The sequence below is a fragment of the Lygodium microphyllum genome, chromosome 7 (assembly GCF_053477565.2).
Source record: "Lygodium microphyllum isolate KBCC chromosome 7, Lygodium_microphyllum_v1.1.10, whole genome shotgun sequence".
Lineage (NCBI taxonomy): Eukaryota > Viridiplantae > Streptophyta > Polypodiopsida > Schizaeales > Lygodiaceae > Lygodium > Lygodium microphyllum.
The window spans coordinates 91,817,752-91,843,072 of NC_141141.1; the positions used below are offsets into that span (position 1 = coordinate 91,817,752).

General features: G+C 41.6%; 1 protein-coding gene across 8 annotated transcripts in view; it reads right to left on the reverse strand.

Moving 5' to 3' along the window:
- Positions 1 to 446: 446 nt before the first annotated feature.
- The window catches only part of LOC148033695 (esterase/lipase/thioesterase family protein), a 36,727-nt gene continuing 11,852 nt past the window's right edge, over positions 447 to 25,321 (reverse strand). For 5 of the 8 annotated variants that reach the window (XM_087681666.1, XM_087681662.1, XM_087681663.1 and 2 more), the window contains 8 exons: positions 3,152 to 3,221; positions 2,922 to 3,050; positions 1,754 to 1,885; positions 1,434 to 1,576; positions 1,240 to 1,337; positions 1,067 to 1,161; positions 922 to 975; positions 447 to 808 (listed from right to left, as the gene is read on the reverse strand). In XM_087681666.1, coding sequence (XP_087537792.1) covers positions 608 to 808; positions 922 to 975; positions 1,067 to 1,161; positions 1,240 to 1,337; positions 1,434 to 1,576; positions 1,754 to 1,885; positions 2,922 to 3,050; positions 3,152 to 3,221 — 922 coding nt within the window. In that variant the 3' untranslated portion in view covers positions 447 to 607. The remainder of the gene's footprint in view (positions 809 to 921; positions 976 to 1,066; positions 1,162 to 1,239; positions 1,338 to 1,433; positions 1,577 to 1,753; positions 1,886 to 2,921; positions 3,051 to 3,151; positions 3,222 to 25,321) is intronic. The other 3 variants (XM_087681665.1, XM_087681664.1, XM_087681667.1) reach the window with 2 other exon arrangements.

Here is a 25,321-nt window from a genome sequence, read left to right on the forward strand (position 1 = left end):
AAAGATGATTTTCTCAGCATTTTGTGGTCTTCTTGAATTTCATTGTCAATCAGTTCAATTGTGACTCTTATATTGCAATCGTATAGTCCTCTTGTATTTTGTGTTACTAGTAATTAATACAGTTACCATTTAGGGAGCAAGGGAACACACATGGGCATGCGCGCACAGACGCACACAAGTCTAGATCCTACAACAAAATATCCAATACATTCCCAACTCGCATTCATCCACTAACCACAAAGCATTGTCCTTATCAACATAGAACAAGTGAGAATTCATGGAGGGACCCCTTAGGAGAACAACATTCCCACCATATCAACCCACATTATCATAACTGGTCGATTTTGACATTTCTTTGTGCCAACTAATTACACACAAGGCATTTGTCACATGATGAATCTATTATTGATCACTTAATGCAAATTACGTCAATGGATGGAAACGCACTCCAACAAGCACATAAAAGAAGCAAGCAATCCCTCATTTTTTCATTCTTTTAACGTTGAGTAAATGAATCAAATATAGTGCAATTCCCACAATACCAGCCTGCCAAGTCTGTCTCTACGAATGAAGAGGATGGCTGAACATACAATTTACTTGGCAGTGACTAGGTCCTTGTAACAACTTTCATGTCTGCGTTTAATCCCTCCCCAATCAATGAACCCTCATCTGCCAACCGTTCTATTATCATCAAATACTCCATTACCAATGGATCAGTCCATGGTGCTCCAAAGGGTGCCTCTTCTCCAGCAACCCAACCCAAGTGACCACCACTTGGAGTCACTATAAGAAGACAGTTTGGATTCTCCTGAATTTTGAGAGTATAACATGGCAATTAATATAATTGTGATACTATAGACAACCTGACCAATATAATAATATTATAGACAACTGCTAAATAATAAAAAGTGAAGTCCATACCATCATTTCAGTACGAGGAATCCCACGGGATGGGGCAATTGGATCATCATCAGCCTAGAAATGAAGTTTGATAATTTTCAGTGTTTGCAAGTAGTGGTAGCATCCCAACTAGTTACACATGCAATTTGGAAAATTGAGAACTAACCTGAATGCATAAAAGAGGAATCTTGACACTCTTTATGGAGCGAGAGCTACTAGCATCATGGTAATACTCATCAACAGACTTGTACCCAAATGACACTGCATGAAATGATCAAGGAACCGATTAGCATTCCTTGAACTTTGTTCCAAAGAAGTATAAACAAAGAAAAAGGCTACCTCTTGTGAGGCCATCATCAAAATCTCGAACAGTTTTTGCTGAAGCAGCTTTTGGAATATCATACTCCCCTCCTATGCGCTCAAAAAGACGAGCATGTCTGTAATTGCACATTTAATGTGAGTGAGTCAACAAGATATCTCATCACTGACAAGGCATTCTGATCCCAAACTCAAGCAGACAGAAGAGTTTTTACTTCGTAAAGATCTTTCGAAGTGCCTTTGCAAGGGCTCTATCATAAACATTGTTGAATCCTTTGTGGAAATCTTCATCTGCAATCACAAGATTGAGTGGATTGCACAGTGACACTGCCGCAGTTAAGGGACACTTATCACCTTCCTACAACAAAACTCAAGCATCAGATAAAAATTCTTAAGCACATGAAACATCTGGAGCCCAATGCATTATATATGACACTTAAAATTGAATAGGTACACAGCATAGAGCACTTGGAGATGGAATGAAAAACTTACGTTATTAGAACTCTACAAAGTGGCGTCAACAGGCATTACGTACCTGGCCGATGTATCGAATCAATATGTTAGCACCAAGAGACCAGCCAACTGCATAAAGGCGACAATGGGGAAAGAGACCTCCCACATGGTGAACTACTTGACGAAGATCTTCTGTAAATGAGGCTGAATAGAACTGTGAAGCAGACCATTGATAATTGAGTTAATTTTGGGCTACATTTGCGATGTATAAACACAAAATTTCAGGCATCAGAAATGTTCGAAACCTTTAGATGTCTTACTACATTGTGAATACATTATCCTTCCTGTAGTCAGCTGATTACTGCCTACACTAATAGATGTTTTACATACTGTAAGGGTGTACAATTCAAAACAAATGTATACCCATTGACTAATTCTTTTGTGCCTTTAATAAGTAGATTGTGGCCGTAAATTTGCATCTTGTAGTGGCCTTCTGCTGTTGACTGTTGCATTAAAGTGGCTGTGATCCATTCAGAATTGTTCCAAGTAAGCAATTCACAGTACGAAAGGCCAATTCATGAACACACTTACAATGTGATGATTATCAGATTTGTACAGGTAGTATCACTTGCTACTAAGCATACCTATCTTTCTGCAGCCGCAATATACGAGATGAGCAACCAATGGCAAATCATGTTTCACTAGCCAATATTCATGGAGAACAAAACATCTTAAAGATTTTGTAGTTCCCCTTTAGGAGCACATAAAGACCATTGAACTGAAAGAGAAGATAGCATCACGATACAATGTGAAGCAGCAACTACTAAAGGAAAATGTAAGAAAAGACACTCCTGACATAAGGAGAAACAAGAGGGACCTTTTTCTAGAGTGCTCCAGACTTCTACTAGATTGCAGGAATGGACAGGTCAAATAGCAAAAAGCTCCAGCCATGCTCTCCAAGATGCAACTATAGATGCACATCCACACAAACCCAAAGGAACAAAGCATTCTAGCTACACCTTATACTGCAGAGAATAAGGCGTTCATCATAATACATTAAGAAGTAACAATGTCGTAAGCTGCTCAAGCTGTTTAAATTATGCAATGCCACAGTAACAAACTACAGAATTAGGTGCTCTAAGCCATTTAACTCCAAAGTACCAACATCATCTCCAGTACGACTAAGAACCATTTATAGATACTCTCAACTAACAAATGCAAGGTGAAAAGAATTGGTAGATTCTACAAACCTGAGGTGTGGTGACTGGACTATCAGCACAACCTCGACTATTAAAAACCACAACATTCCAGCCCTGCTTCCGTGCTCGAACTAGTAAATGCCTTACATATGTATCATCACTTCCCCCAGTCAGTCCAGGCTGCACACATGGCAATTGGAGAAAGAGAAACGTGTCAAGAACAACAAATTTCATACATTCATAATAGTACAGATAGCACAAACAGGAGACCTGCAACTTACTTCAAGTCCATATAAGTGAATTAGCAATAGCATGCCTTCATATGTCAGATCAATGCCACCGAAAAAACAACTGGAACATAAAGCAATAACCCATGGAAACTGTGTAAAGCATTCCCAATCCCACTTGTTATCCAAGGCGTTTTCTTTCTCAAGTCAGGTCATTCAAGTTATAAGAGTCTACTTCGCCGCAGTAATTCATAGAACTTTAGAATATATATATATGTGTGTGTGTGTGTGTGTGTGTGTGTGTGTACATATATATATATATACATATATATATATATATATATATATATACATATACATACATATATATATATACATACATACATACATATATATATATATATACATGGCTCCCGCTAGTCCCAGCATTAGAACATAACAAGGAAAGTTGTATTTCCAAGGTCCACCTTTTCACTTAAAGGCATACCATGATATGCCAACACCAACTACCATGGTCAACATAGGCCTTAGCTCCAAACCAGTGGTTCCTTATCAAGCAGTATCCATAACCTCGGTTGAACATCTTCTCAAGCAAAGATGACCAAATAAATAAATAAATCTGGACACAAGTTTTTGACAAAACAGAGTACGGCATTCACTTGAACACTCATCATGTCTCTTCACGAGCTGAGATTTTGCACAGCCATCTTGCAGCAGCATTCCACTCCTATAAAAATTCTTCACCAACAACACAATGAAGGGGTGGAGGCATTGTTTCGACACACGTAACCCTTCTCAATGACGACTCCATACTTTGCGGGCAGCCTTGTGAATTACAATTTGGTGGCTTTCAAGGGAAATCAAGTACATTGAAGCATGCTATCAAGTCAATAGCAACTTTAGAAGTTGGGCAGCCCAAAAGGGGAACAACGCATGCACCTTGCCAAGACCTTAACCACAACAAAGCAACACTCAGATATGCTTGAGTTCAAACAAAAAACATTGCTCTAAACTCATAGCTAGCTGGTTTATTGTGTTGAGATACCAAAGTTATTAAGTTCATTGTGTTCCATTAATTCCTATTTTGGTTTCCATTTACAGCCCCAAAAAGGCTTTAGTTGTATCATTTGTAAGCTTGGGCACCACCCAAGAGTCTCGGGGCACCACCCTGGATAGTTCAGTGACTTGTGTGCCAATAAACAGGGCATGGCGATTCATCACTTTACAAACTTCACTCTCCTTCTTCAATTAATCTCCCTCTTCACCGATGCTGGTCACCTTCACCTCTCCAACACCTAGTGGATGCTTCCCAAGGGAGGGGCTCGTGTGCTGGCTTTTAGAGCTCATTTGCTGCCACCTTGATTCAGCTGGCTTCTGCCGCCTGCCCAACATGCCTCCCTGTCAGAGGAGCTACCCAACTTGCGTTGTCAGCCTAGCAACCTGTTCTTCACCATTTCCATTGCTGCATTTGCTGGCTTTACTCCTCCTTGGACTGCTACAGCAGATCATCTTCATCATTATTGTGTGTTTTCAGGTCCTGCTGCCATCCAAGCACCCAAGTGACAATTCCCAGCCATTTTTATAGAGGCTGGGTTTGCAACAGATTCAGACCATCTACAATAGGTTACACCCTCTTTATCAGCCCTGCGTCGGATACCTACGTTTTTGAGTTTTTTCACTCGTGAAGGGCTGCCCGGTAGTCACTTGTTTGCAGCCACTTACATGGAGAGATCTCCACCCATAGGTGCTGCCACCTGATCAGCCAGGATAGTGTAGTCATCTCCAAGCTTTGCTTCATTGGATCAACGTGATTCAATGTTCATCATTCTTCATTCATCTTCTTCTTCAATGTTTTTGAGACTCTATCTTAATGTTTGCCATATGTGTGTTTCTCCTTACAAATCTACCGTTTCTCAACATGGTATCAGAGCATACCATTCCAAAGCAAAGGTGGTCCAAAAGCTAAAGATCCTCATTCTTCGTTGAGGTGAAAAAAGGTTGCGGGATTGGCAATACTCTTACATTCCAGATTATTTATTTCCACTATATCCTCACGGGATACCATTATCTTCTTCTCCTTCCCACCCTCCCTTGGCACATCGGTGCTATGGCTTCTCAAAGACAGAAGGACAAACCACTAGGTGCTCCTACTACGGCAAGAACAATAACCCCACTACAAATTGTTATCGACCTTTGCTCCCTCCCCCATTGGAGCATATGCATCTACCTCCCGGCAAACCTTATGCCATCTCACCATCCTGGGCAACAGATATCATTTTGCATCAGCTATCAAAGTTTTATGCTCAAGGCAATAAGACACCTATGCCGTGCACTAAGGCCATATGAGCAAAAGGAGGCTATCAAACTCACAAAGCAATAAGCCCACTTGGAAGCCATTGCAACGCATTATTGTCTCCCCATAAGGTACAATTATTAATGTAACATTTCCTCCCCCTTAAGAATCAGTTTCGTCCTCGAAAACGATGCTTGGGAGGTCCAACTGTAAATTGGGAAACCTTTTCCCTAAGGTACTTACTCGCTCCCATGTTGAGCTTTCTTCTGAACAATCTTTCCATTTCACCAGATATTCTTGATAAATAGTATTCCTCGTTCGTCTATTACGAACACTTAAAATTCTTTCTCGTTCGTGTGGAATAGATTGGTCACCTATTAGCTCCTCAATGCTATCATTTAAGATTAGATTATCCATATCACCCAGCTTCTTTCTTAGCTTGCTTACATGGAAAACTGGATGTGTTTTACTACCAGTAGGTAGTTGGAGCTTGTAAGCCTGTTCTCCCACCCTTTTAAGTATTGTGAAAGGACCACAATACCTGGGTGAAAGCTTTGGACATCATCCCGTTTTCATGGTTTTAGTTTGTTCAGGCACCTTAAGATAGACCAATTCCCCTTCTTCAAAGGAGATGTCTCTTCAGTGAGGATCTACATAAGCTCTAGCTCGATTTTGAGCTTTCTTAATATTTTCTTGAGCAAATTTTAACATACTATTCATATCTTCCAAAAAAATATTTTGCTGCCTGAACCTTTTTCTTGTGCAGTCCTATTGCATGAGGAGCTCTGGGCTGAAACCCATACATTAGCATAAATGGACTATATCCAGTCGAAGAGTGCTTGGCACTATTATATGCAAACTTTGCTATCAGTAAATACTCTTCCCAATTAGTTTGCCTTTTACTTACATATGCTCTCAACATCTTCAAGGATTTGGTTAACCCTTTTAGTTTGCCCATCAGATTGCGGATGCTCCGCTATGCTCATATTAAGTTTAGTATCCAATTTCCTAAATACAGCACGCCAAAATTGACTATTAAATTTTCTATCCCGATCAGAAACTATATTTGCCGGAAGGCCGTACAATCGGTATATGTTCTCTATGAACAATCTAGCCAATTCTAGTGTTTTAACATCAATTGAAGTTGGAATAAACCTAGCCATTTTAGTTAACCTATCCACAATCACCCACACACAGTTGTGTCCCCTCTGTGTCCTGGGTAATGCGACAATAAAGTCCATGGAGATACTCTTCTATTTTCCTGAAGGAATCTCTAATGGGTGGAGAAGTCCTCCCATTTTCAATCTTTCAGCTTTATTAACCTGGCATTTATTACATTTGACCACATAGTCAAGGACGTCCTTATTCATTCCAAGCCAATAGAACTGCCTTTTAATAAGACTATAAGTCTTATTAACTCCTAGATGTCCCGCACTAGGGGTATCATGACACTCAAAGAGTATTTGGCACCTTATTTCTTTATCTTTCGAGACACATACCCTCCCTTGTAGAGTAAATAACCATTATCAATGGCAAAATTCTTCCACTTGAATCCCATTTGAGCAGCCCCTAATGCTCCATTTCCTTGTTGAACATCCTCAGATGTTCCTTCCTTAGTGGAGACTCTTCCATTTGGATCCCCATTTTCTATTGCTTTCCATATGTTGGAACATGCCAAGGCCTAGCCATGGTGTTTTCTATGAAGAAGTTTTGGCATTATCTCTTGGCTACGTCCTTCACCTTCTTTGTTGACCATCAAGCCTTGCTTTATTTGGTGAATAAACCATATACTACAAGAGGCATAGCTTGATGGTTGCTTCTACTTTTAGAGTTTGACTTCTCAGTAGTTGTACGCAAGGGCAAGCAACATTACGTGGTAGACCATATGTCCCACATAACCACAAGAGAAGCCGTTGGATAGGGCATGGTAGATGACCTACCCGATGCAAAACTTTTGAGGATGTCTAGTGAAAAGGACTTATTCTGAGCCGATTTAACACCTTATTGGGCAGATGACATAGTCCAAATCCTAGAGCATGGAGTGTCTGAGAAAAGCAGCTGGTGCATTAGTGAGACCAAAAGGCATCACCAAAAAATCATAGTGCCCGTATCTGCCGTCTTAGGAACATCCTAGGCCTTAATTTTTACTTGGTGATAGCCTGATCTTAAATAAATCTTTGTGAAAAAATTTACCCCTTGTAATTGATCAAAAAAATCTTCCATTTTGGACATAGAAAATTTATTCTTCACCGTTATTTTATTAAGTGCTCTATAATCAACACAAAGTCGCATAGAACCATCTTTTTTCTTCAACAATAAAATTGGCGAAGCCCAAGGTAAATTGCTGGGTTGTATAAACCCCTTATCAAGGTAATCCTTGATTTGTCTTTCGACTTCTTGGTGCTGTGTTTCACTTTACTTATAAGGTGGCTTAGAAATAGGGTGAGTATCCCTATCTATGTCAATTGGGTGATTTACATCACCCCTATCTCGTGGAAGGCCACTTGGTAAATCAGAAGGAAACACATATTTAAATTCATCTTACAAACCACTTAATTCATTATTTACATTCAACTCATAAACATAAGAAAATTGTTGCTTTATATTACAAAAAGTAAAAGTGTTCCGTACAGGGAGGGACCACAACATATATACCTCACAAGCTTCCTTCTTTATCAGCTTCTGAACTTCAAGGGAACACATCAAAGGGTTATCAGATACTTCATGTTCACCTTGAATCACAAAAGTCTTACCATCCCTTTCAAATTCCGGTGTACTATGACGATAACTACACTTGAAGGATGGTTCCAATCCCCATAGCCACTCCCTCCCTAAAGCAATATCGGCTCTTTCCATGTTCATAATTTGGAAATCAAGTTTATCTTTATATCCTTGGATCTCGATTTCCGAATTGGATACCATTATATCCCATATTTTATTATCCTGACCTTGCATCATACGAACAACATATTGATGCTCACTCTTTTGTTGGGAAAGTTTCAATTTTTTGACAAGTGCATAATTTATGAAGTTATGGGTAGCAAAGTCATCAATCATGACTCTAACCCTTTTTCCAGCTATCAATCCATGCACTCTAACTAAATCATGTGGCCCGAAAGTAGACTGCCACATAGAAGTTGACATACAACACCTGTGTTGTACATCCTTGTGCAAGACCTCTAAAGATTTATACTTTTCATGCCCCTTTAATTCCAAGGTCTGCACTACATGGATTTGTTTCTCTTTTCCCTTGCCTTTGTCCTTATCCTTTCCTTTATCTTCCCCCTTTTTCCTTTGAGAGCAATTCCAGGCAGCATGGTTAGGAGATAGGCAATTGAAACACAGCCTCTCTTTTTTGGCCTTATTAAAGTCATCTTGACTTAACTTCGGCCTTACATATTGTTTCTTTTCAAAGGGTTGTTTCTTACCCTTAAGGAATGGCATTTTCCTTTTAGATTTGCCCACAAAAATTTGAGGCTTCTAATTCCTTAGTCTTGGGCTCCGTATCAGTGAGACTAGTGAGTGCACGTGGACGCGTATTATCTTCATTGATAGCATTCTTTACTTCAGATTTTCTATGTTTCACTGTCTCTTTCTCTCTCTCTCTTCTCGCTCCGTTCACTCTTTGTCATGGTCATTCACTTCCGCGTTGCTTCACTCTGACATGATATCAAAGCATTGAAGGACTGTGGACCTATCTGAAGAGAAGTTTTCAGCGCAACACAAGGCTTCGTTTTCACCGTTCAAGCGCGAGTAGGTGGGCTGCGCATTAGAATAAGGCTGAGGCGAGCATGAATGTGCGAGAAAAGAGAAGATTTGTTGAAGCTGCTACTGTTTTTCTGCTATTAGAGGAGAAAGGGTGACGCAGGCCTTTGAGGCTTGCGGTATGATGTTATTAGCCATCTTATGAATGCGTGCTCTTTTGAAATTTCACCATTATCGATCAACTCCTTTGCGATCTTGGGGAACTTTATGGTCATGAACTTGTATTCTTCCCAATGCAGGATAAACAAGGAACATCAAAGGCAAGGGGTTCATCAAGTAAGCCGAGGTCAAGTCCTTCATAACTCCTAGCGAATGTTGTGAAAGTGCTATCCAAGAGCTTGATAAAAGTCACCAAGTCATCTCTGGTATTCTTAGTAAGGTCCTTGGCAACCAAGAGGAATGAACGTCGCTCGTAGGAAGGGCTGTGTTTTTTGCCTTCAAATGCAGATTTTACCTTTTCATCACCTCCAGCGACGACTGAAGAAGGTTCAGGCATCGGAGAAAAGAGCCCTAGCAAGCTGCATTTTCACAGTCAAAGGGGGTTTCTTTTGCGTTTGTGCAGGCATTGCAAGTGAAGATGTCTACAAAGACTGACGTGGAGTTCCAAGCGATCATGGACCAAAAGGTACTTGTCCTACTGGCTCTTCCATCAGATTAGAAGCTTGATGGCAACAATTACCGTATCTGGCGAGTGGTAATGTTGGCCATATTAGAGTCTTATGATTTGGAGAAGCTTGTGATGGAGAAGATCAACCGACACTCGATGAGAGATGAGTCCAAACTCTCTTCCAATGCTCGTGCGGAGTTGACCAAAGCTTAATCTCATTGGGACAAACTGAATGCCAAGATTCGTTTTCTTCTCTTTTTGTCTTGTACTACAGCTGTGATAGCCCATATAGAGCACCTAACGGTGGCTTAAGAGATATGGCTAGAGCTTGACCAGATGTACAACCGGATGACCCTTATGAAGAGGGTTTCTTTGGAGGTGCAGATGCGGACCTTGTCCGTGAATAAGCCTTCTTCGCTTCGGGAACACATCAACAAGCTTCGACAGCTTCAGATACCATTCAAAATGCAAGAAAGCCCATTCCCTCCGAAGACATGGCGATCACTTTATTGTCCCAGTAGCTACCACGATTCGGTACCTTTTATTCCGCTCTTATTGCATCAAGGCGGGAGTCGACTCTTCAATGGGAAGAGTTGGTTCCTATGGTCTTGGACCAATGGGAATAGTTGAAGGGACAAAATGCTTCCAAATCGGAGGCATTGGTTGGTCAAGCCTCAAGCCTCTCAAAAGAAGGGAAAGGACCAAAAAAAGGAGAAGGACAACAAATCCGAGAAGGACAAACAGAAAGAATCGACATGCCATATCTGTGGTAAGACAGGTCATTGGAAGAAGGACTGTCCCAACAAGGACAAGAAGGACACCAAGAAGGACCCGAAGGATTCTGGAGCGGTGGTTGTACCCTCATCAACTGTTTTTTTACACTTGGTGATCATTGAGGAATCTGCCCCGAAGACTTCTGATGCTGCGATGACGGCTCCCTAGGCTCAAGAGTGGATTGTGGATAGTGGTACCTCATGGCACATGACTCCTTCCGTTGGTCTTGTCCATTTGCGACCTTCACTTGGGCAAATTCTCATAGAAGAGCTCTCTTTTGTGTGTATTGCTGCATGAGGTGAGATGCAGTTGATTCCAAATAGACATGGTGGTATAACACTTCCGAGGTGCTGCATGTACTAGGTTTAGGGTATCATTTACTTTCGGTACATAAGATTTGTTCTCTTGGCCTTTTGGTGGAGTTTGACAGTAATGTTGTTCAAGTCCTTGATCATGGATCGAGGAAGGTTTTCTCTTCAAGGTATGAGGAGAACGACATTTACAAATTCAAGTCTTCTGCAGCTCTTACCTCTCAGACATAGTCTGAGCTATGGCATGCTCGGTTTGGCCACCTGAACTATGAGTACCTTTGGAACGTGTCGTGAGGATCACTTGTTCGAGGTTTGCCAGACATAGTAGTGAGCCAGCAACCATGTGTTTCCTGCATTCGTGGGAAACAACATCAGGATGCAATTCCCAACAAAGCTTCGTGGCGGTCTACTTCACCTATGGACCTTTTATCTAATATTTTTTTGGACCGCGAATCCCTAGAGGGGAGCTTGTACTTCATATTGATCGTACATGACTACAACGGGATGACATGGGCCTACTTCTTGATGTTGAAGTCGAAGGCTTTCTCCCACTTCAAGGATTGGCTTCTCTTTAAGGAAAACCAATCGGGCCGGATATTGAAGTCCTTGCAATCAGACAAGGGTGGTAAATTTGTTTCTAATGAGTTTGCTCGTTTTTGTGCAGATAGGGGCATTCACCAGGAGTTTGCTAAAATCAACACTCCTCAAGAGAATGCCATTTTGGAGCGAAAGAACCAAAGTGTGATCGAGATGGAGCACCGACAAACACCTCAATTTCTATGGGTTGAGGCAGTGGCTACGACTGTCCACATCCTAAATCGATCTCCCACTTCAGCCATTGACAGGATGACACCTTTTGAGGCTTACTTTGGGACTAAGCCTGATGTCTCTTATTTCAGGATCTTTGGATGTGACGCCTATGTGCGCATCCCGAAGACGCGGTGTGATAAGTTTAAGGCGGCTTCTCGAAGACAAGTATTTGTTGGCTACAACCCCCAGTCCCAAGATTATCGATTGTATGATCCCATGAAGTGGGATGTCTACAAGAGCCGAGATGTGCGGATCGTGGAGGTTCCGACCACAGAGGAGGGTGAGAAGCACCCCATCCTTGGAGATCCAAGGGAGAGTTGGGCTCCCGTGACAGTTCCTGTGGAGCCAAAGCCTCTTGATGGTGATTTTTCTTCAGATTCAAAGTCTTCTCTTCCACCGGCCACCCCAGTGAAGATCCCGCCAGTGGATGTACCTGAGTCTTCAGTGGATGGAGAGCGCCAAGGAGAGATCTGACCTTCTTCTCATTGGGCCCGTGACACCCTCCGAGATTCAGGGATTGAGGAGGTCCCTAAGAAGTGGGAACCGCTAGATGGACCATGGAGGTCAGGGAGGCACCACGAACATACTACGGAGCTTGTTTGCTCTAATTACTATTTGATGTCCTGTGTTATGCAAGATAGAAAGTCTACATGAGTGAAGGAGGCTTTACAGTCTAAACATTCGCGGAAGATGATGGAAGCCGAGTTGGAGACTATTGAGCGGAATGGCACTTGTTCCTTGTGCCTTGTCCCTCTCATAAGAAGGTAATTGTTGTCAAATGGGTCTTCAAGGCCAAGTACCATAGTGATGGCTCCTTGGACAAGCACAAGGCTCGCCTTGTTGCTAAAGGTTTTGCACAGTGCCTAAGTGTTGACTTCCATGATACCTTTGTCCCTACAGCTCGCATGGCGACTATTCGAGCTGTTCTTGTCTTGGCTGGCCATAGGAGATGGCTTGTTTTTCAATTGGATGTGAAGTCGTCCTTCTTGAATGGTGATTTGAAGGAGATCTATGTAGAGCAGCCTCCAGGATTTGGTTCTTCAGATGGGCAGGCTTACAGGTTTAAAGAAAGCCTTGTATGGCCTCAAGCAGGCTCCGCGTGCTTGGAACGAGAAGATTGACTTGTTTCTCCAGGCCAAGTTGGGATATCAATGTTCTACATCCGATCCGCAGCTTTATGTGCACACTTTCGAGGGAGGTCATGTGTTGTTTGTTTTGTATATTGCTGACTTGATTATTGCAAGCGCTCATACCCAAAAGATCGAAGAGACGAAGGCAGCCCTACAGCAGACGTTCGAGATGACAGATTTAGGACTTCTTCATTTCTTTTTAGGCCATGAGATTTATCAATCTCAAAGGGGGATTTTCATCTCTCAACAAAGATACATTCAAGAGCTCTTGGTGACTTTTGAGATGGAAGATTGTCGGTCCATTTCTACTCCTATGGATCTGAACTAAAAGGCCACTTCACACGTAGATTCTCCTTTGGCGGATGCTACTCGCTATCATCAGCTAATTGGCTCATTGATTTGGCTCCTCAACACGGGTTGATCTATCTATGTTTTGTTGTAGGTCTCTTGGCTAGGTTCATGAGTGCCTCTCAACAGGTGCATTAGTAGGCTGCTCAGAGGATACTACGGTATCTAAGGGGGATCTCCGACTTAGGGATTCATTATCCAACAGGTACAGGTGCTTCTAATCTTGTTCTTGCAAGTTGGAGTGATTCAGATTAGGTTGGCAATGTGGATCAACGGCGGTCTACTACAGGTTATTGTTTTACCTTCGGTGCTCGTGCTATCTCATGGAGTAGCAAGCAGCAGCCCATGGTAGCCCTATCTTCGACTAAGGCAGAGTATCGGGCTGCGTCTTCTACCACATGTGAGACTGTGGCTTCAGCGGTTGTTGGAGGAGCTTGGGTGGCCCCCGACTCGTCCTACTATCTTGCGGTGCAACAATGAGAGTTGCATTGCCTTGGCACAAAATCCCGTATTCCATGCTCAGACGAGGCACATAGAGATCCAGTATCATTTCATCGGGGAGAAGCTTCTGGATGCAACCATTGATATGGAGTATTGTAAGACTGAAGACAATCTTGCAAATTTGTTTACGAAGGCTCCCTAGACTTTGCTTCATCGACATTCCAAATCCCTACATCTGCTGCCTTGTTCAAGATCTGAGAGGGGGTGTTAGCGATCAACTCCCTGCCACGTCAGCAGTGCCACATGGCAGTTTTGCCACATGGCAGCAGTCGGACTGTCCAACTGCAGTCAGCTGCATTAATTACAGCCAACCTGCCTATTTTGGCATTTTTATGAGGCATCTTTTCAGCCTTTTAAATGCTAAGTTTCCAGCAGTTCTAATCACGTGTATCTGACAAATTACAGCCTGCTGGTGACAAAGACAACACTCGGACTGACGGAGATCAAGGTCCTCAAGGCAGACACACGCAGATATTCTCTATGCACCTGTGTATAATTCTGCATTCTTATACAGCATTCTTCACTGCAGATTTTCTGTGTTTCATTGTCTCTTTTTCTCTCTCTTCTCTCTCCATTCACTCTTTGTCATGGTCATTCGCTTCCGCATTGCTTCACTCCGACACCTCCCTTTTACAAGTTGACACTCCGATGCTATGACTTCTCCACAGGCAAATGGACAAACCACTGGGTGCTCCTCTTCTAGCATCATCGGAACCCCCACCAATGCTTGCCACCATGGACCTTTGCTTCCTACCCCGCCGAAGTATATGCGTCTACTACCCCGAAGCACTCGTTGTGCCACCTCTCCCTTCTAGACCACAAAGCTCATTCTGCACCAACTTTCAGATTTTTATGCTCAAGGCAATAAGGCACATTCGATGTGCACTAAGCCCTTTCGAGCCATAAGCTCATTGTGCACCAACTTTCAGATTTTTATGCTCAAGGCAATAAGACACATTCGATGCGCACTAAGCCCTTTCGAGCCATAAGTGGATCCACTAGTACCATGGCCTCCTTGCGATCGCCGCAATTCACTACGAAGGTTGCTTCTACTTCTTCTAGGGTTTCAAGAATGCCACCTCGACAACCCACGGTTCTGCAATCCGCTCCTTCGAGAGACAATGATTGTTGGCTACCGACCCCTTGGCATAGAAACAAGAAACGGCTAGAAAAGCCCCCCGGCACACCAAATCGCCGTCCTCAGCACGAAGCCTTCATGGGACACATTCTAAAACTGTGAAACGTTCACTGTCCGAAATGGGACAGGGAATGCCATGTGGCATCCCACTTACCTTCGGCCCGCCTGCTACTCCCGCCCGCTCGTCAACCCTGGACTTGCGTGCTCTGGCAAGGCTCTCTCCTGTCTGCACGATGCATGTCCCGCCCGCCTCCTGTCTGCTGCAGCAACCAATGACCAATCCCCCTATCAACAACCAATCGCCAGTCCCCCCATCTCCTCCCACCTCCAACCTCTCTTCTTCCTTCTTCCTTCTCCCTTCTCTTCCTTCTTCTCCTCTTCTCTTGAGTCTTCCTTTTTCTCCAAGTTCCAAGTTTTCCATTCTTCTCCTCTTCTCTTCTTCCTTCTCCCTTCTCTCCTTTTCTCTTCTCTCTTGACTCTTGACTCTTGAGCCTTCTCCCTTCTCTTGAGACTCGAGTTCTCACTTTTCTCGAGCCATTTTTATTTCAATTTTCAGCCTGCAATAGCTTCATCTTCCCCCCCCCCCCCCCCCCCCCCGGCTCGTTGTGGTCATGGTGGGAAGAAGTAAATGCCGACCGCCCATTGAGTGGTGGAGGATCTCAACCATGGGCTTGCAAGCTTTGCCCATACAAGTGAACTAGTGGAGCAAACAAGGTAATCCATTGAGCCGAGCATTTCTATTTTAAATTTTTATTGATTTTAATTTTTCAAAGTTATCCTTAATATTAGAATATGGAATACCAATTGCCACTTGTTCCGTTTTATGCATAATCAAGTCCGAGCTCATCTCCTACATGAGCCAAATTTAGAGATACAGTTTTGTTCAAATGTGACCTTGGAGAAGCAAAGGGAGCTTCGTGACCATGTAGCACGTCAACAAGCTTATCTTACATCTAGACCACGACGTGTTGCAATTAACCCTACAAATTTTGTGACACCATTCCCATCAAATGTATCTAGAGCAGGGTCAGTATCAGGAAGTGCTATCTCCCCACCTACTACAAGCATTGTATCGGCCATGGCATCAACGCCACATGTTGCACGTAGACAGAGGACACTTGATGCTAGTTGGGATCCCAAAAAGAAGGAAGAGGTGGATACATCAGTGGCACGTTTTTTTTACAATGACCACATTCAATTTCATGCAACTAGGTTAGAGTATTTTAAATTGATGTATAAGAAGATTGGTGAGTACGGCCCTTCGTATGTACCTCCATCATCAAAGACCTTACGCACCACTTTGCTCGACAAGGAAAAGCGCCTTGTTGAGCAAGCAACAATGACTAAAAAGAGCCTATGGGCTAAAAATGGAGTTTCCTTGATTGTTGATGGTTGGAGTGATACACACAAGTGATCCATTCATGGTATGGTTGCTTATTCTCATGGAAAAATGTATTTCATATCTTCACATGATGCATCGAGGACAAGAAAGTTAACAGATATACTTGCAATTGAGTGCGTTACAGATATTGAGCCTATTGGCCTAGAGTATGTTATGGGATCTGTTGTAGATGGAGAGCCCACAAATAGGGCAGCATGTGCTATTATCCAGGGATATTATCCGCATATCACAGTTTCATATTGTATGGCTCATTGCTTGAACAACCTACTAAGAATGTTGGTAACCTGTCATGGATTGCACATGTCATAGGGCAAGGAGCTCAAATGGTTAGCTTTGTTTTGAATCACCAGTTTATTCGTCATCAGTTCTCTTTGCAGTCAAAGAATACACTTTTAAAATACTATGATACCAGATTTGCCTTTAACTTCTTGATGCTAGGCAGATTAAGAGAATGCAGTGGTGCCTTGAGGCAATTATTTCTTAGTGATGAGTTCACTTCATCAACATTAGCAGATACTCCTACAAGTATCTTATGCTTGAAGAAAGCAAATAACTCCACTTTTTGGAATAATGTAAAGCGGATAGATGCTATGGTATCACCTATTGTGCATTTATTGAGGGTTATGGATGCTATGCAACCTTGCATTGGCAAGGTATATGAGGCTATGGATAGGCTGAATGAAAAGCTGCAAGAGTCGGCACCAAATGATGAGGCATATGAGGAGATATGCCATTTAGTTGTGACGAGGTGAAACTCCTATAGCTCACCTATGCATGCAACTGCATTTGTTATGGATCCTGAGTTCCAAGGTAAGGGTCAATAGAATGACACTAAGGTTATGGATGCATGGAGACTTATATTGTCTCATCTAGTGCCTGATCATGACACTAGAAGAAATAGTAGAGACTAGCTTTCATGTTATAAGACCTTTCATAGTTCTTTTGGTTGTGGGATGCACAAGAGGATCGTTGTAAGATTGGGATAGCTTTATGGTAGGAGGACTATGATTCGAATGGTCCTAAGTCGCAACAACTAGCCATCCATATTTTGAGTGCCCCTTGCCAGTACGTAACGGAGTTGAAGACTGATGTGGCCCAACATCTGTGGCGTTGGAAGATCCTATTCTAGATAAAGGATGAAAGTTATGGTGCCATGTGATTTGGACCAGTTGCTTCTGGAGGGCAGAAGGGATATATAATTTCTCCTATATGAGCAAGAGACAAAGATTAACTGGAAAATAAGTTAAGGAACTTGTTTGTCAAAAAGACTGCTTGCTCTGTTTTCATGTCAGTGCTATAAGTTACGCGAACGAACCCTATTTCCTAAAAGGCTTAATTAAGGAAGCTGATTTTAAATGTCACATATAAATGTGATAGGACCTAATTAAATAACTAAAGAACGCCTACTGAGGGAAGCAGGTGGGTGGAACCCCCAACGGATCTGTCCTACGACAAGGTGGGTCCCAAAGAACTCGGAAGCTTCTCACAAGGTTTTAACGTTGTCCGACCCTGAGAAAGTGTTTGGTTGGAAAACCAATTCATATTGTTTTAGGAGACCGGAATAAGACTATGCCCTACAGATAGTGAGGTTGAGCGACGCATCCCTCTCGTTTTCCATTCTCTTTGAACCAAGTGCGGCATGGATTTACTTCAGCTTGGGTATCTTTGTGTAAGGTAGAATATCCAAGATCCGACGCTAGAATGTTGTCAGGATACCTTGACCACTTAGGACCCAAGTTTCAAATCGATCCTAGTGGGTTTCGCCACGAACATTCCGTTGCGAGGCGAACTCTAGAAACCCTAGGCGATAAACCCCGTAACATTCCATGGGAGTGCCGAGCAACATTGCTTAGATTCGTCTCTTAATGGACCGCTAAAAACGTGTTGGACAACCGATAGGTAACCATGTTACATCTACCACCAAACGGCCTAACCAAAAAGCCTCAACGGTTATAACCTACTCTATCTCTGTAGTCCATAAGGCCATGCATTTCTGCACCCTGGACATCCAAGAAACAACACCTCTACAAAGATGAGGACATAGCCAGAGCTCGACTTCCTAATGTCTCCATATCCTACATAATCGGAGTCAATGTACCCCACAACTCTTGTATCTTGGCCACCATAACATAAGCGCATATCTACAATGCCCTTAAGATACCTCATGATACCCTTCACAACATCCCAATGTCGCCTGTCAAGTGTAGCCATGTAGCCTGCCACAATTCCCATTGTAAATGCTATGTCACAATGAGTAGCTATCATGGTATACATCAAATTGCCCGCTGCAGATGCATAAGGGATCTTGGCCATCTCAGCCTTTTACTCTTTAGACTGTGGACAATCGGCCCAACTAACCTTCAAATAAAAAGGCAAAGAATAGCCAATAGACTTAACATCCTGCATATGAAACCGCTCAAGGACATTTTGAATGTGCTCTTGTGACAAGTAAAGGAGCCCCTTAGAGCAATAGTACATAATGCGCATCCCAAGAACATGTGAGATAATACGCATGTTTCACTAGGCAAAGGAACCAAATCCCACATATGATTTTTTTGTAAGAGGCATACTTTGATTGCATAGCCCTTATCATAGGTAAGAGACTTGCCAACATCTATTACCATAACATAACCCACAGAGGACGCAACCCGATCAAGCTTACATATATCTTTAGTAAGCCACTGCAAACTAGGTTGTTGTGAAACATATACCTCCTGCCTAACATCATGATCCTAGGCCACTGAAGCATCAACTATTGCAAGCTATCTAGCTAGTTGTACAATAACAAGAGGCTCCTCCTGAAAGATTACTCTGCATACCTCAACGACCTACTCAAGTTACTTACGTATTTTCTCCTCACGAAAAACATCATGGTTGTAGATGACCTTCCGACCCAGTGGATTCCATAGGCCATAACCCATCTCACCTGCATCCCCATAACCAAGAAAGATGCATTTTATAGACTTAAGATCCAACTTATTACGCTTATCCTTGGAAACATGGCAAAAAGCCTCAGCCAAAGACACGCAAATGAATATATGACAGAGGCTTTCCAAACCATACTTCCTCTATAACCTAATAGTCAAGAGTAGTGCATGGGAATCGATTAATCAAATGTATGGCAGTACTAACTGCCTCAACCCAAAAGTATTGCGATAAGCCTGTCTGGCTAAGCATACTACGAACTTGCTCCTAAATCGTCCTATTGATATGCTTAGCTACATGTGACATTAATGTGATATTTAATGTGACATTAAGGTCACAAATATTGAATGTGACATTAAAGTGACATTAAGGTAAATCATGGGAAACACGCACGAGGATGACTGTCCGGGCTCTTGGGCGCCCGAACGGGGTTAAGGGGAGCCTAGAAATAAAGAGAGTCCAAGAATAGTAGGACTCACCAAGGTTTGACGGCTGGCAATCGGATCACGATGGTCTGGCCAGCAACATACTAGGCAAGGCTGGGAGGTGAAAGGAATGACTCGTGCTCACCGATTGGGACTGTTTTCTGCTGGCTTCATCGTCTTCTTCTGGGTCATCTGACATTGGTATCAGAGCTGACAGGTTTAGTCGTGTGGATTTGTGGAGTCCTTCAACGAAAGGGCAGTTGACGGATTTTCAGTCGTCCCGCTATCCATTCAGTCGACGGGTCAGTCGACAGGTTTTATACATCACGCTAATCATTTTAGTGGACGGGTTTTGCCTCGTCGACCCGTGACAGATCCGTGAAGTCGCTGGTCAAAAGTGATGGGTGACACGTCACGTAAAATTTGACGTGACATGTATCTACGTCACGTAACTTATGGAGGGGGAAGCTACCTTTTACACGGAACGCCGTAGGCTGAATCATTGGCCACCGAATCCTGGCTCACGCCCGTCCGTGAACACCTGTCCATGAACGCACCAACGAATCACACATTCTTCCCTTTTCGCAGACTGAAGCTGAAGCTATTTTCTGATGTGTGTGTGATCAATCGACTGCGCATTTGGAATTTTTCTTATCAGCCTCGACTGCACTTGCATCACAAGTACAAGCTTAGCAAAGAGCAAGTTCAGGAAAGGGGCATTGATGGCCTGCGTGATTATTAAAGAAGGGGGCTGAATACTAGTCGTTTCTACAAAGAAGCTCCATTTCCTGCGTAACCGACTTTGTTCAGGCGATAAAATTTGTTCCTTACTCTTCGGGTTTATTTCCAAACCAGCAACAACTGTCTGCCATTAAAATCAGGGAAGTACTTTACTTTGTATGCAAATTTTTTATCTTTGCTTTCCAATTCCAATGTATTAATGGCAGAAAAAGGGAAAGAGAGAGTAATGGAAGGTTCTAGTTCTGGGGACCATCCTATGGTAGATCCCCATGAACCAAAAATGCAAGAAGAACAGTGGGAAGAATTTTTTGCTACACGAGACCAATTTGATGATCTTACTGCTCGTGTGCAAGCTCAGGGGGTTCAAATGGAATTTTTAACCCAAACACTCACTAAAATAAAATCTCAATTAACTTTATTATTAGAAAGAGATAAAAATAAGATAGAAACCTCGGATGTCTCATCTTCATCGAAAGATTTAGATGTGACTATGCGAGATCCTAAAGAACCCCACCATAAATTAAGGGATAATCCAGTTCTAAAGGATATGAAACCCCCTCAGTTTCACGGGGAGGAAAAAGATAGAAATAAAGATACAATCTTTAATTTCCTCCAAAAGTGGGAAGATTTACATAAACTTAAGAATACCCCACCACATCTCCTAGCACTGGAGACTAGATTAACTTTGGGGCCCAAAGCATATAAGTAGTGGCGAACTTTAAAGGAGACAAATAAAATACCTGAAACTTGGGCTCAATTTGAAACCGTCTTTTTGAAAGAATTCCTTCCTTCAAATGAAATGGAAAGAAATTGGAAAGACTGGGATTATGTCAGACAAAAGGGGAGACCCCTGCGAACATATTTGGAGGAATATCGTGAGATAATCCTCAAATTGGAAGGAATAGATGAATTTCAAAAAACAAGAGGATTCATTAGGGGACTAGATAAAGCCTGTAAAAATGAAGTAAAAAGGAGTTCACCTAAGACGCTGGAAGAGGCAATTAAATTTGCATTAATTTATGAAGATAGTATGCGTCCAGGTACACTCACTAGTCTCACTGATACGGAGCCCAAGTCTAAGGAATTGGAAACCTCAAAATTTGTGGGCAAATTTAAAAGAAAAATGTCATTCTTTAAGGGTAAAAAACAACCTTTTGAAAAGAAACCATATGTGAGGCCAAAGTTAAGTCCCGATGACTTTGATAAGGCCAAAAAAGAAAAGTTGTGTTTCAATTGCCTATCCCCTAACCATGCTGCTTGGAATTGCCCTCAAAAGAAAAAGGGGGAAGACAAAGGAAAGAATAAGGACAAGGTCAAGGGAAAAGAAAAACAAATCCATGTAGTGCAGACCTTAGAATTAAAGGGGCATGAAAAGTTCAAATCTTTGGAGGTCTTGCACATGGATGTACAACGTAAGTGTTGTATGTCAACTTCTATGTGGCAGCCTACTTTTGGGCCACATGATTTACTTAGAGTACATGGATTGATAGCTGGAAAGAGGGTTAGAGTCATGATTGATGACTCTGCCACATATAATTTTATAAATTATGCACTTGTCAAAAAATTGAAACTTCCCCAACAAAAGAGTGGGCATCATTTGCTGTGTTCTACTTAAGTTCAGAAGCTGATAAAGAAGGAAGTTTGTGAGGTATATATATTATGGTCTCTTCCTGTACAGAACACTTTCACTTTCTGTAATATAAAGCAGCAATTTTCTTATGTTTGTGAGTTGAATGTAAATAATCAATTAAGTAGTTTGTTAGATAATTTTAAAGATGTGTTTCCTTCTGATTTACCAAGTGACCTTCCACCAGATAGGGGTGATATAAATCACCCAATTGACATAAATAAGGACACACACCCTATTTCTAAACCACCGTATAGGTTAAGTGAAACACAGCACCAAGAAGTTAAAAGACAAATTAAGGATTACCTTGATAAAGGGTTTATTCAACCCACTAATTCACCTTGGGCTTCACCAATTTTATTGGTAAAGAAAAAAGATGGTTCCATGCGACTTTGTGTTGACTATAGAGCACTTAATAAAATAACGGTAAAGAATAAATTTCCTATGCCCAAAATGGAAGATCTTTTTGATCAATTACAAGGGGCAAAATTCTTCACAAAGATAGATTTAAGATCAGGTTATCACCAAGTAAGAATTAAGGCACAAGATGTTCCCAAGACAGCATTTCGTACTAGATACGGGCATTATGATTTTTTGGTGATGCCTTTTGGCCTCACTAATGCACCAGATACCTTTATGAAGCTGATGAATAGTGTTTTGCGGCCCTATCTAGGACATTTTGTAGTAGTCTTCCTGGATGATATCTTGATCTTTAGTAAATCAAGAGAAGAACATTTGGAACACTTACAATTAGTATTCCAACTGTTAATAACACATTCCCTTTATGCGAAGAAAACTAAATGTGAATTCTTTGCATAAGAGATCAAATATCTGGGGCATATAATTTCAAAAGAGGGAATCAACATGGATCCAGAAAAAGTAAGGGCAATTATTGAATGGCCATCTCCAAGGAACCTGGAAGAGCTGCAAATCTTCCTAGGTTTATCTGGATTTTATCGTAGATTCATTCGAGATTATGCCAAAATAGTTGTTCCAATGACAGACCAACTTAAAGGGAAAGGAAAAAGCTTTAATTGGGAAACAGACCAAAATGAAAGTTTTCAAAAACTCAAGGTAGCTATTGCTACAGCTCCAGTATTATTAATAGTGGATCCCAATAAACCGTTTGTGGTTGAAGCTGATGCCAGTGACAAGGCGATAGGCGTGGTCTTATTACAAGAAGGTCGACCAGTTGCTTTTGAAAGCAAAAAATTAGACCGTGCAAAACAGAATTATTCTGTTTATGAGAGGGAGCTGTATGCAATAGTACATGCAATGAAGAAATGGAGGCACTATTTGTACGGTGCCAAACTTTTGATTTTATCGGATCATGAAAGCATTAAGTGGCTTAATGATCAACCGGATTTACACGAGCGTAAAGCCAGATGGGCCGAACTCCTCCAAGAGCTCGACTATGAGATAAGATATAGAAAAGGAAAGTATAATATAGTAGCTGATGCACTCAGCAGAATGCCCATCATTAATGAATTGAGTTTTACTCAGTTCACTTCCAACTTGCTTGAATCTTTAAAAGGGAAATGCCAGGTTGATCCGGCATATTCCAACATATGGGAAGCAATAAAAAATGGGGATCCAAATGAAAGTGCTTCTACTAAGGAAGGAATATCTGAGGATGTTCAACAAGGAAATGGAGCATCAGGGGTTGCTCAAACTGGATTCAAGTGGAAGAATTTTACCATTGATAATGGTTATTTACTCTACAAGGGTAGGGTATGTGTCCCGAAAGATATAGAAATAAGGTGCCAGATACTCTTTGAGTGTCATGATACCCCTAGCGCGGGACATCCAAGAGTTAATAAGACTTATATGTTAAACAAAGAAATTGAGCATCAGAGGTTGCTCAAACTGGATTCAAGTGGAAGAATTTTACCATTGATAATGGTTATTTACTCTACAAGGGTAAGGTATGTGTCCCGAAAGATATAGAAATAAGGAGCCAGATACTCTGAGTGTCATGGTACCCCTAGCGTGGGACATCCAGGAGTTAATAAGACTTATAGTCTTATTAAAAGGCAGTTCTATTGGCCTGGAATGAATAAGGACGTCCTTGACTATGTAGTCAAATGTAATAAATGCCAGGTTAATAAAGCTAAAAGATTGAAAATGGGAGGACTTCTCCATCCACTAGAGATTCCTTCGGGAAAATGGGAGAGTATCTCCATGGACTTTATTGTTGCTTTACCCAGAACACAGAGGGGGCACGACTCTGTGTAGGTGATTGTGGATAGGTTAACCAAAATGGCTAGGTTCATTCCAACTTCAACTGATGTTAAAACACCAGAATTGGCTAGATTGTTCGTAGAGAACATATACCGATTGTATGGCCTTCCGGCAAATATAGTTTCTGATCGGGATAGAAAATTTGATAGCCAATTTTGGCGTGCGGTATTTAGGAAATTGGATACTAAACTTAGCATGAGTACGGCGGATCATCCGCAAACAGATGGGCAAACTGAAAGGGTTAACCAAATTCTTGAAGATATGCTTAGGGCATATGTAAGTAAAAGGCAAACTAATTGGAAAGAGTATCTACCAATAGCAGAGTTTGCATATAACAGTGCCAAGCACTCTTCCACTGGATATAGTCCATTTATGTTAATGTATGGGTTTCAACCTAGAGCTTCTTTTACAGTAGGACTACATAAGAAAAAGGTTCAGGCAGCTAAAGACTTTTTGGAGGATATGAATAGTATGTTAAAATTTGCTCAAGAAAATATTAAAAAAGCTCAAAATCGAGCTAGAGCATATGCAGATCCTCACCGAAGAGACATCTCCTTTGAAGAAGAAGAATTAGTCTATCTTAAGGTGCCTGAACAAACTAAAACTATGAAAAAGGGACAATGTCCAAAGCTTTCACCAAGGTATTGTGGTCCTTTCATAATACTTAAAAATGTGGGAGAATTGGCTTACAAGCTCCAATTACCTGCTGGTAGTAAAATACATCCAGTTTTTTATGTAAGTAAATTAAGGAAGAAGCTGGGTGATTTGGATAATCTAATCTTAAATGAGGAGCTGGGTGATTTGGATAATCTAATCTTAAATGATAATCTAATCTTAAATGAGGAGCTGGGTGATTTGGATAATCTAATCTTAAATGAGGAGCTGGGTGATGACATTGAGGAGCTGTTCAATGACCAATCTAATCTACATGAACCAGAAAGAATATTAAATGTTCGTAATAGACGAACAAGGAATACTATTTATCAAGAATGTTTGGTTAAGTGGAAAGATTGTTCAAAAGAAAGCTCAACATGGGTGCGAATAAGTACTTTAAAGAAAAGGTTTCCCGATTTATAGTTAGACCTTCCAAGTATCGTTTTCGAGGATGAAACCGATTCTTAAGGGGAAGGAAATGTGACATTAATGTGACATTAATGTGATATTTAATGTGACATTAAGGTCACAA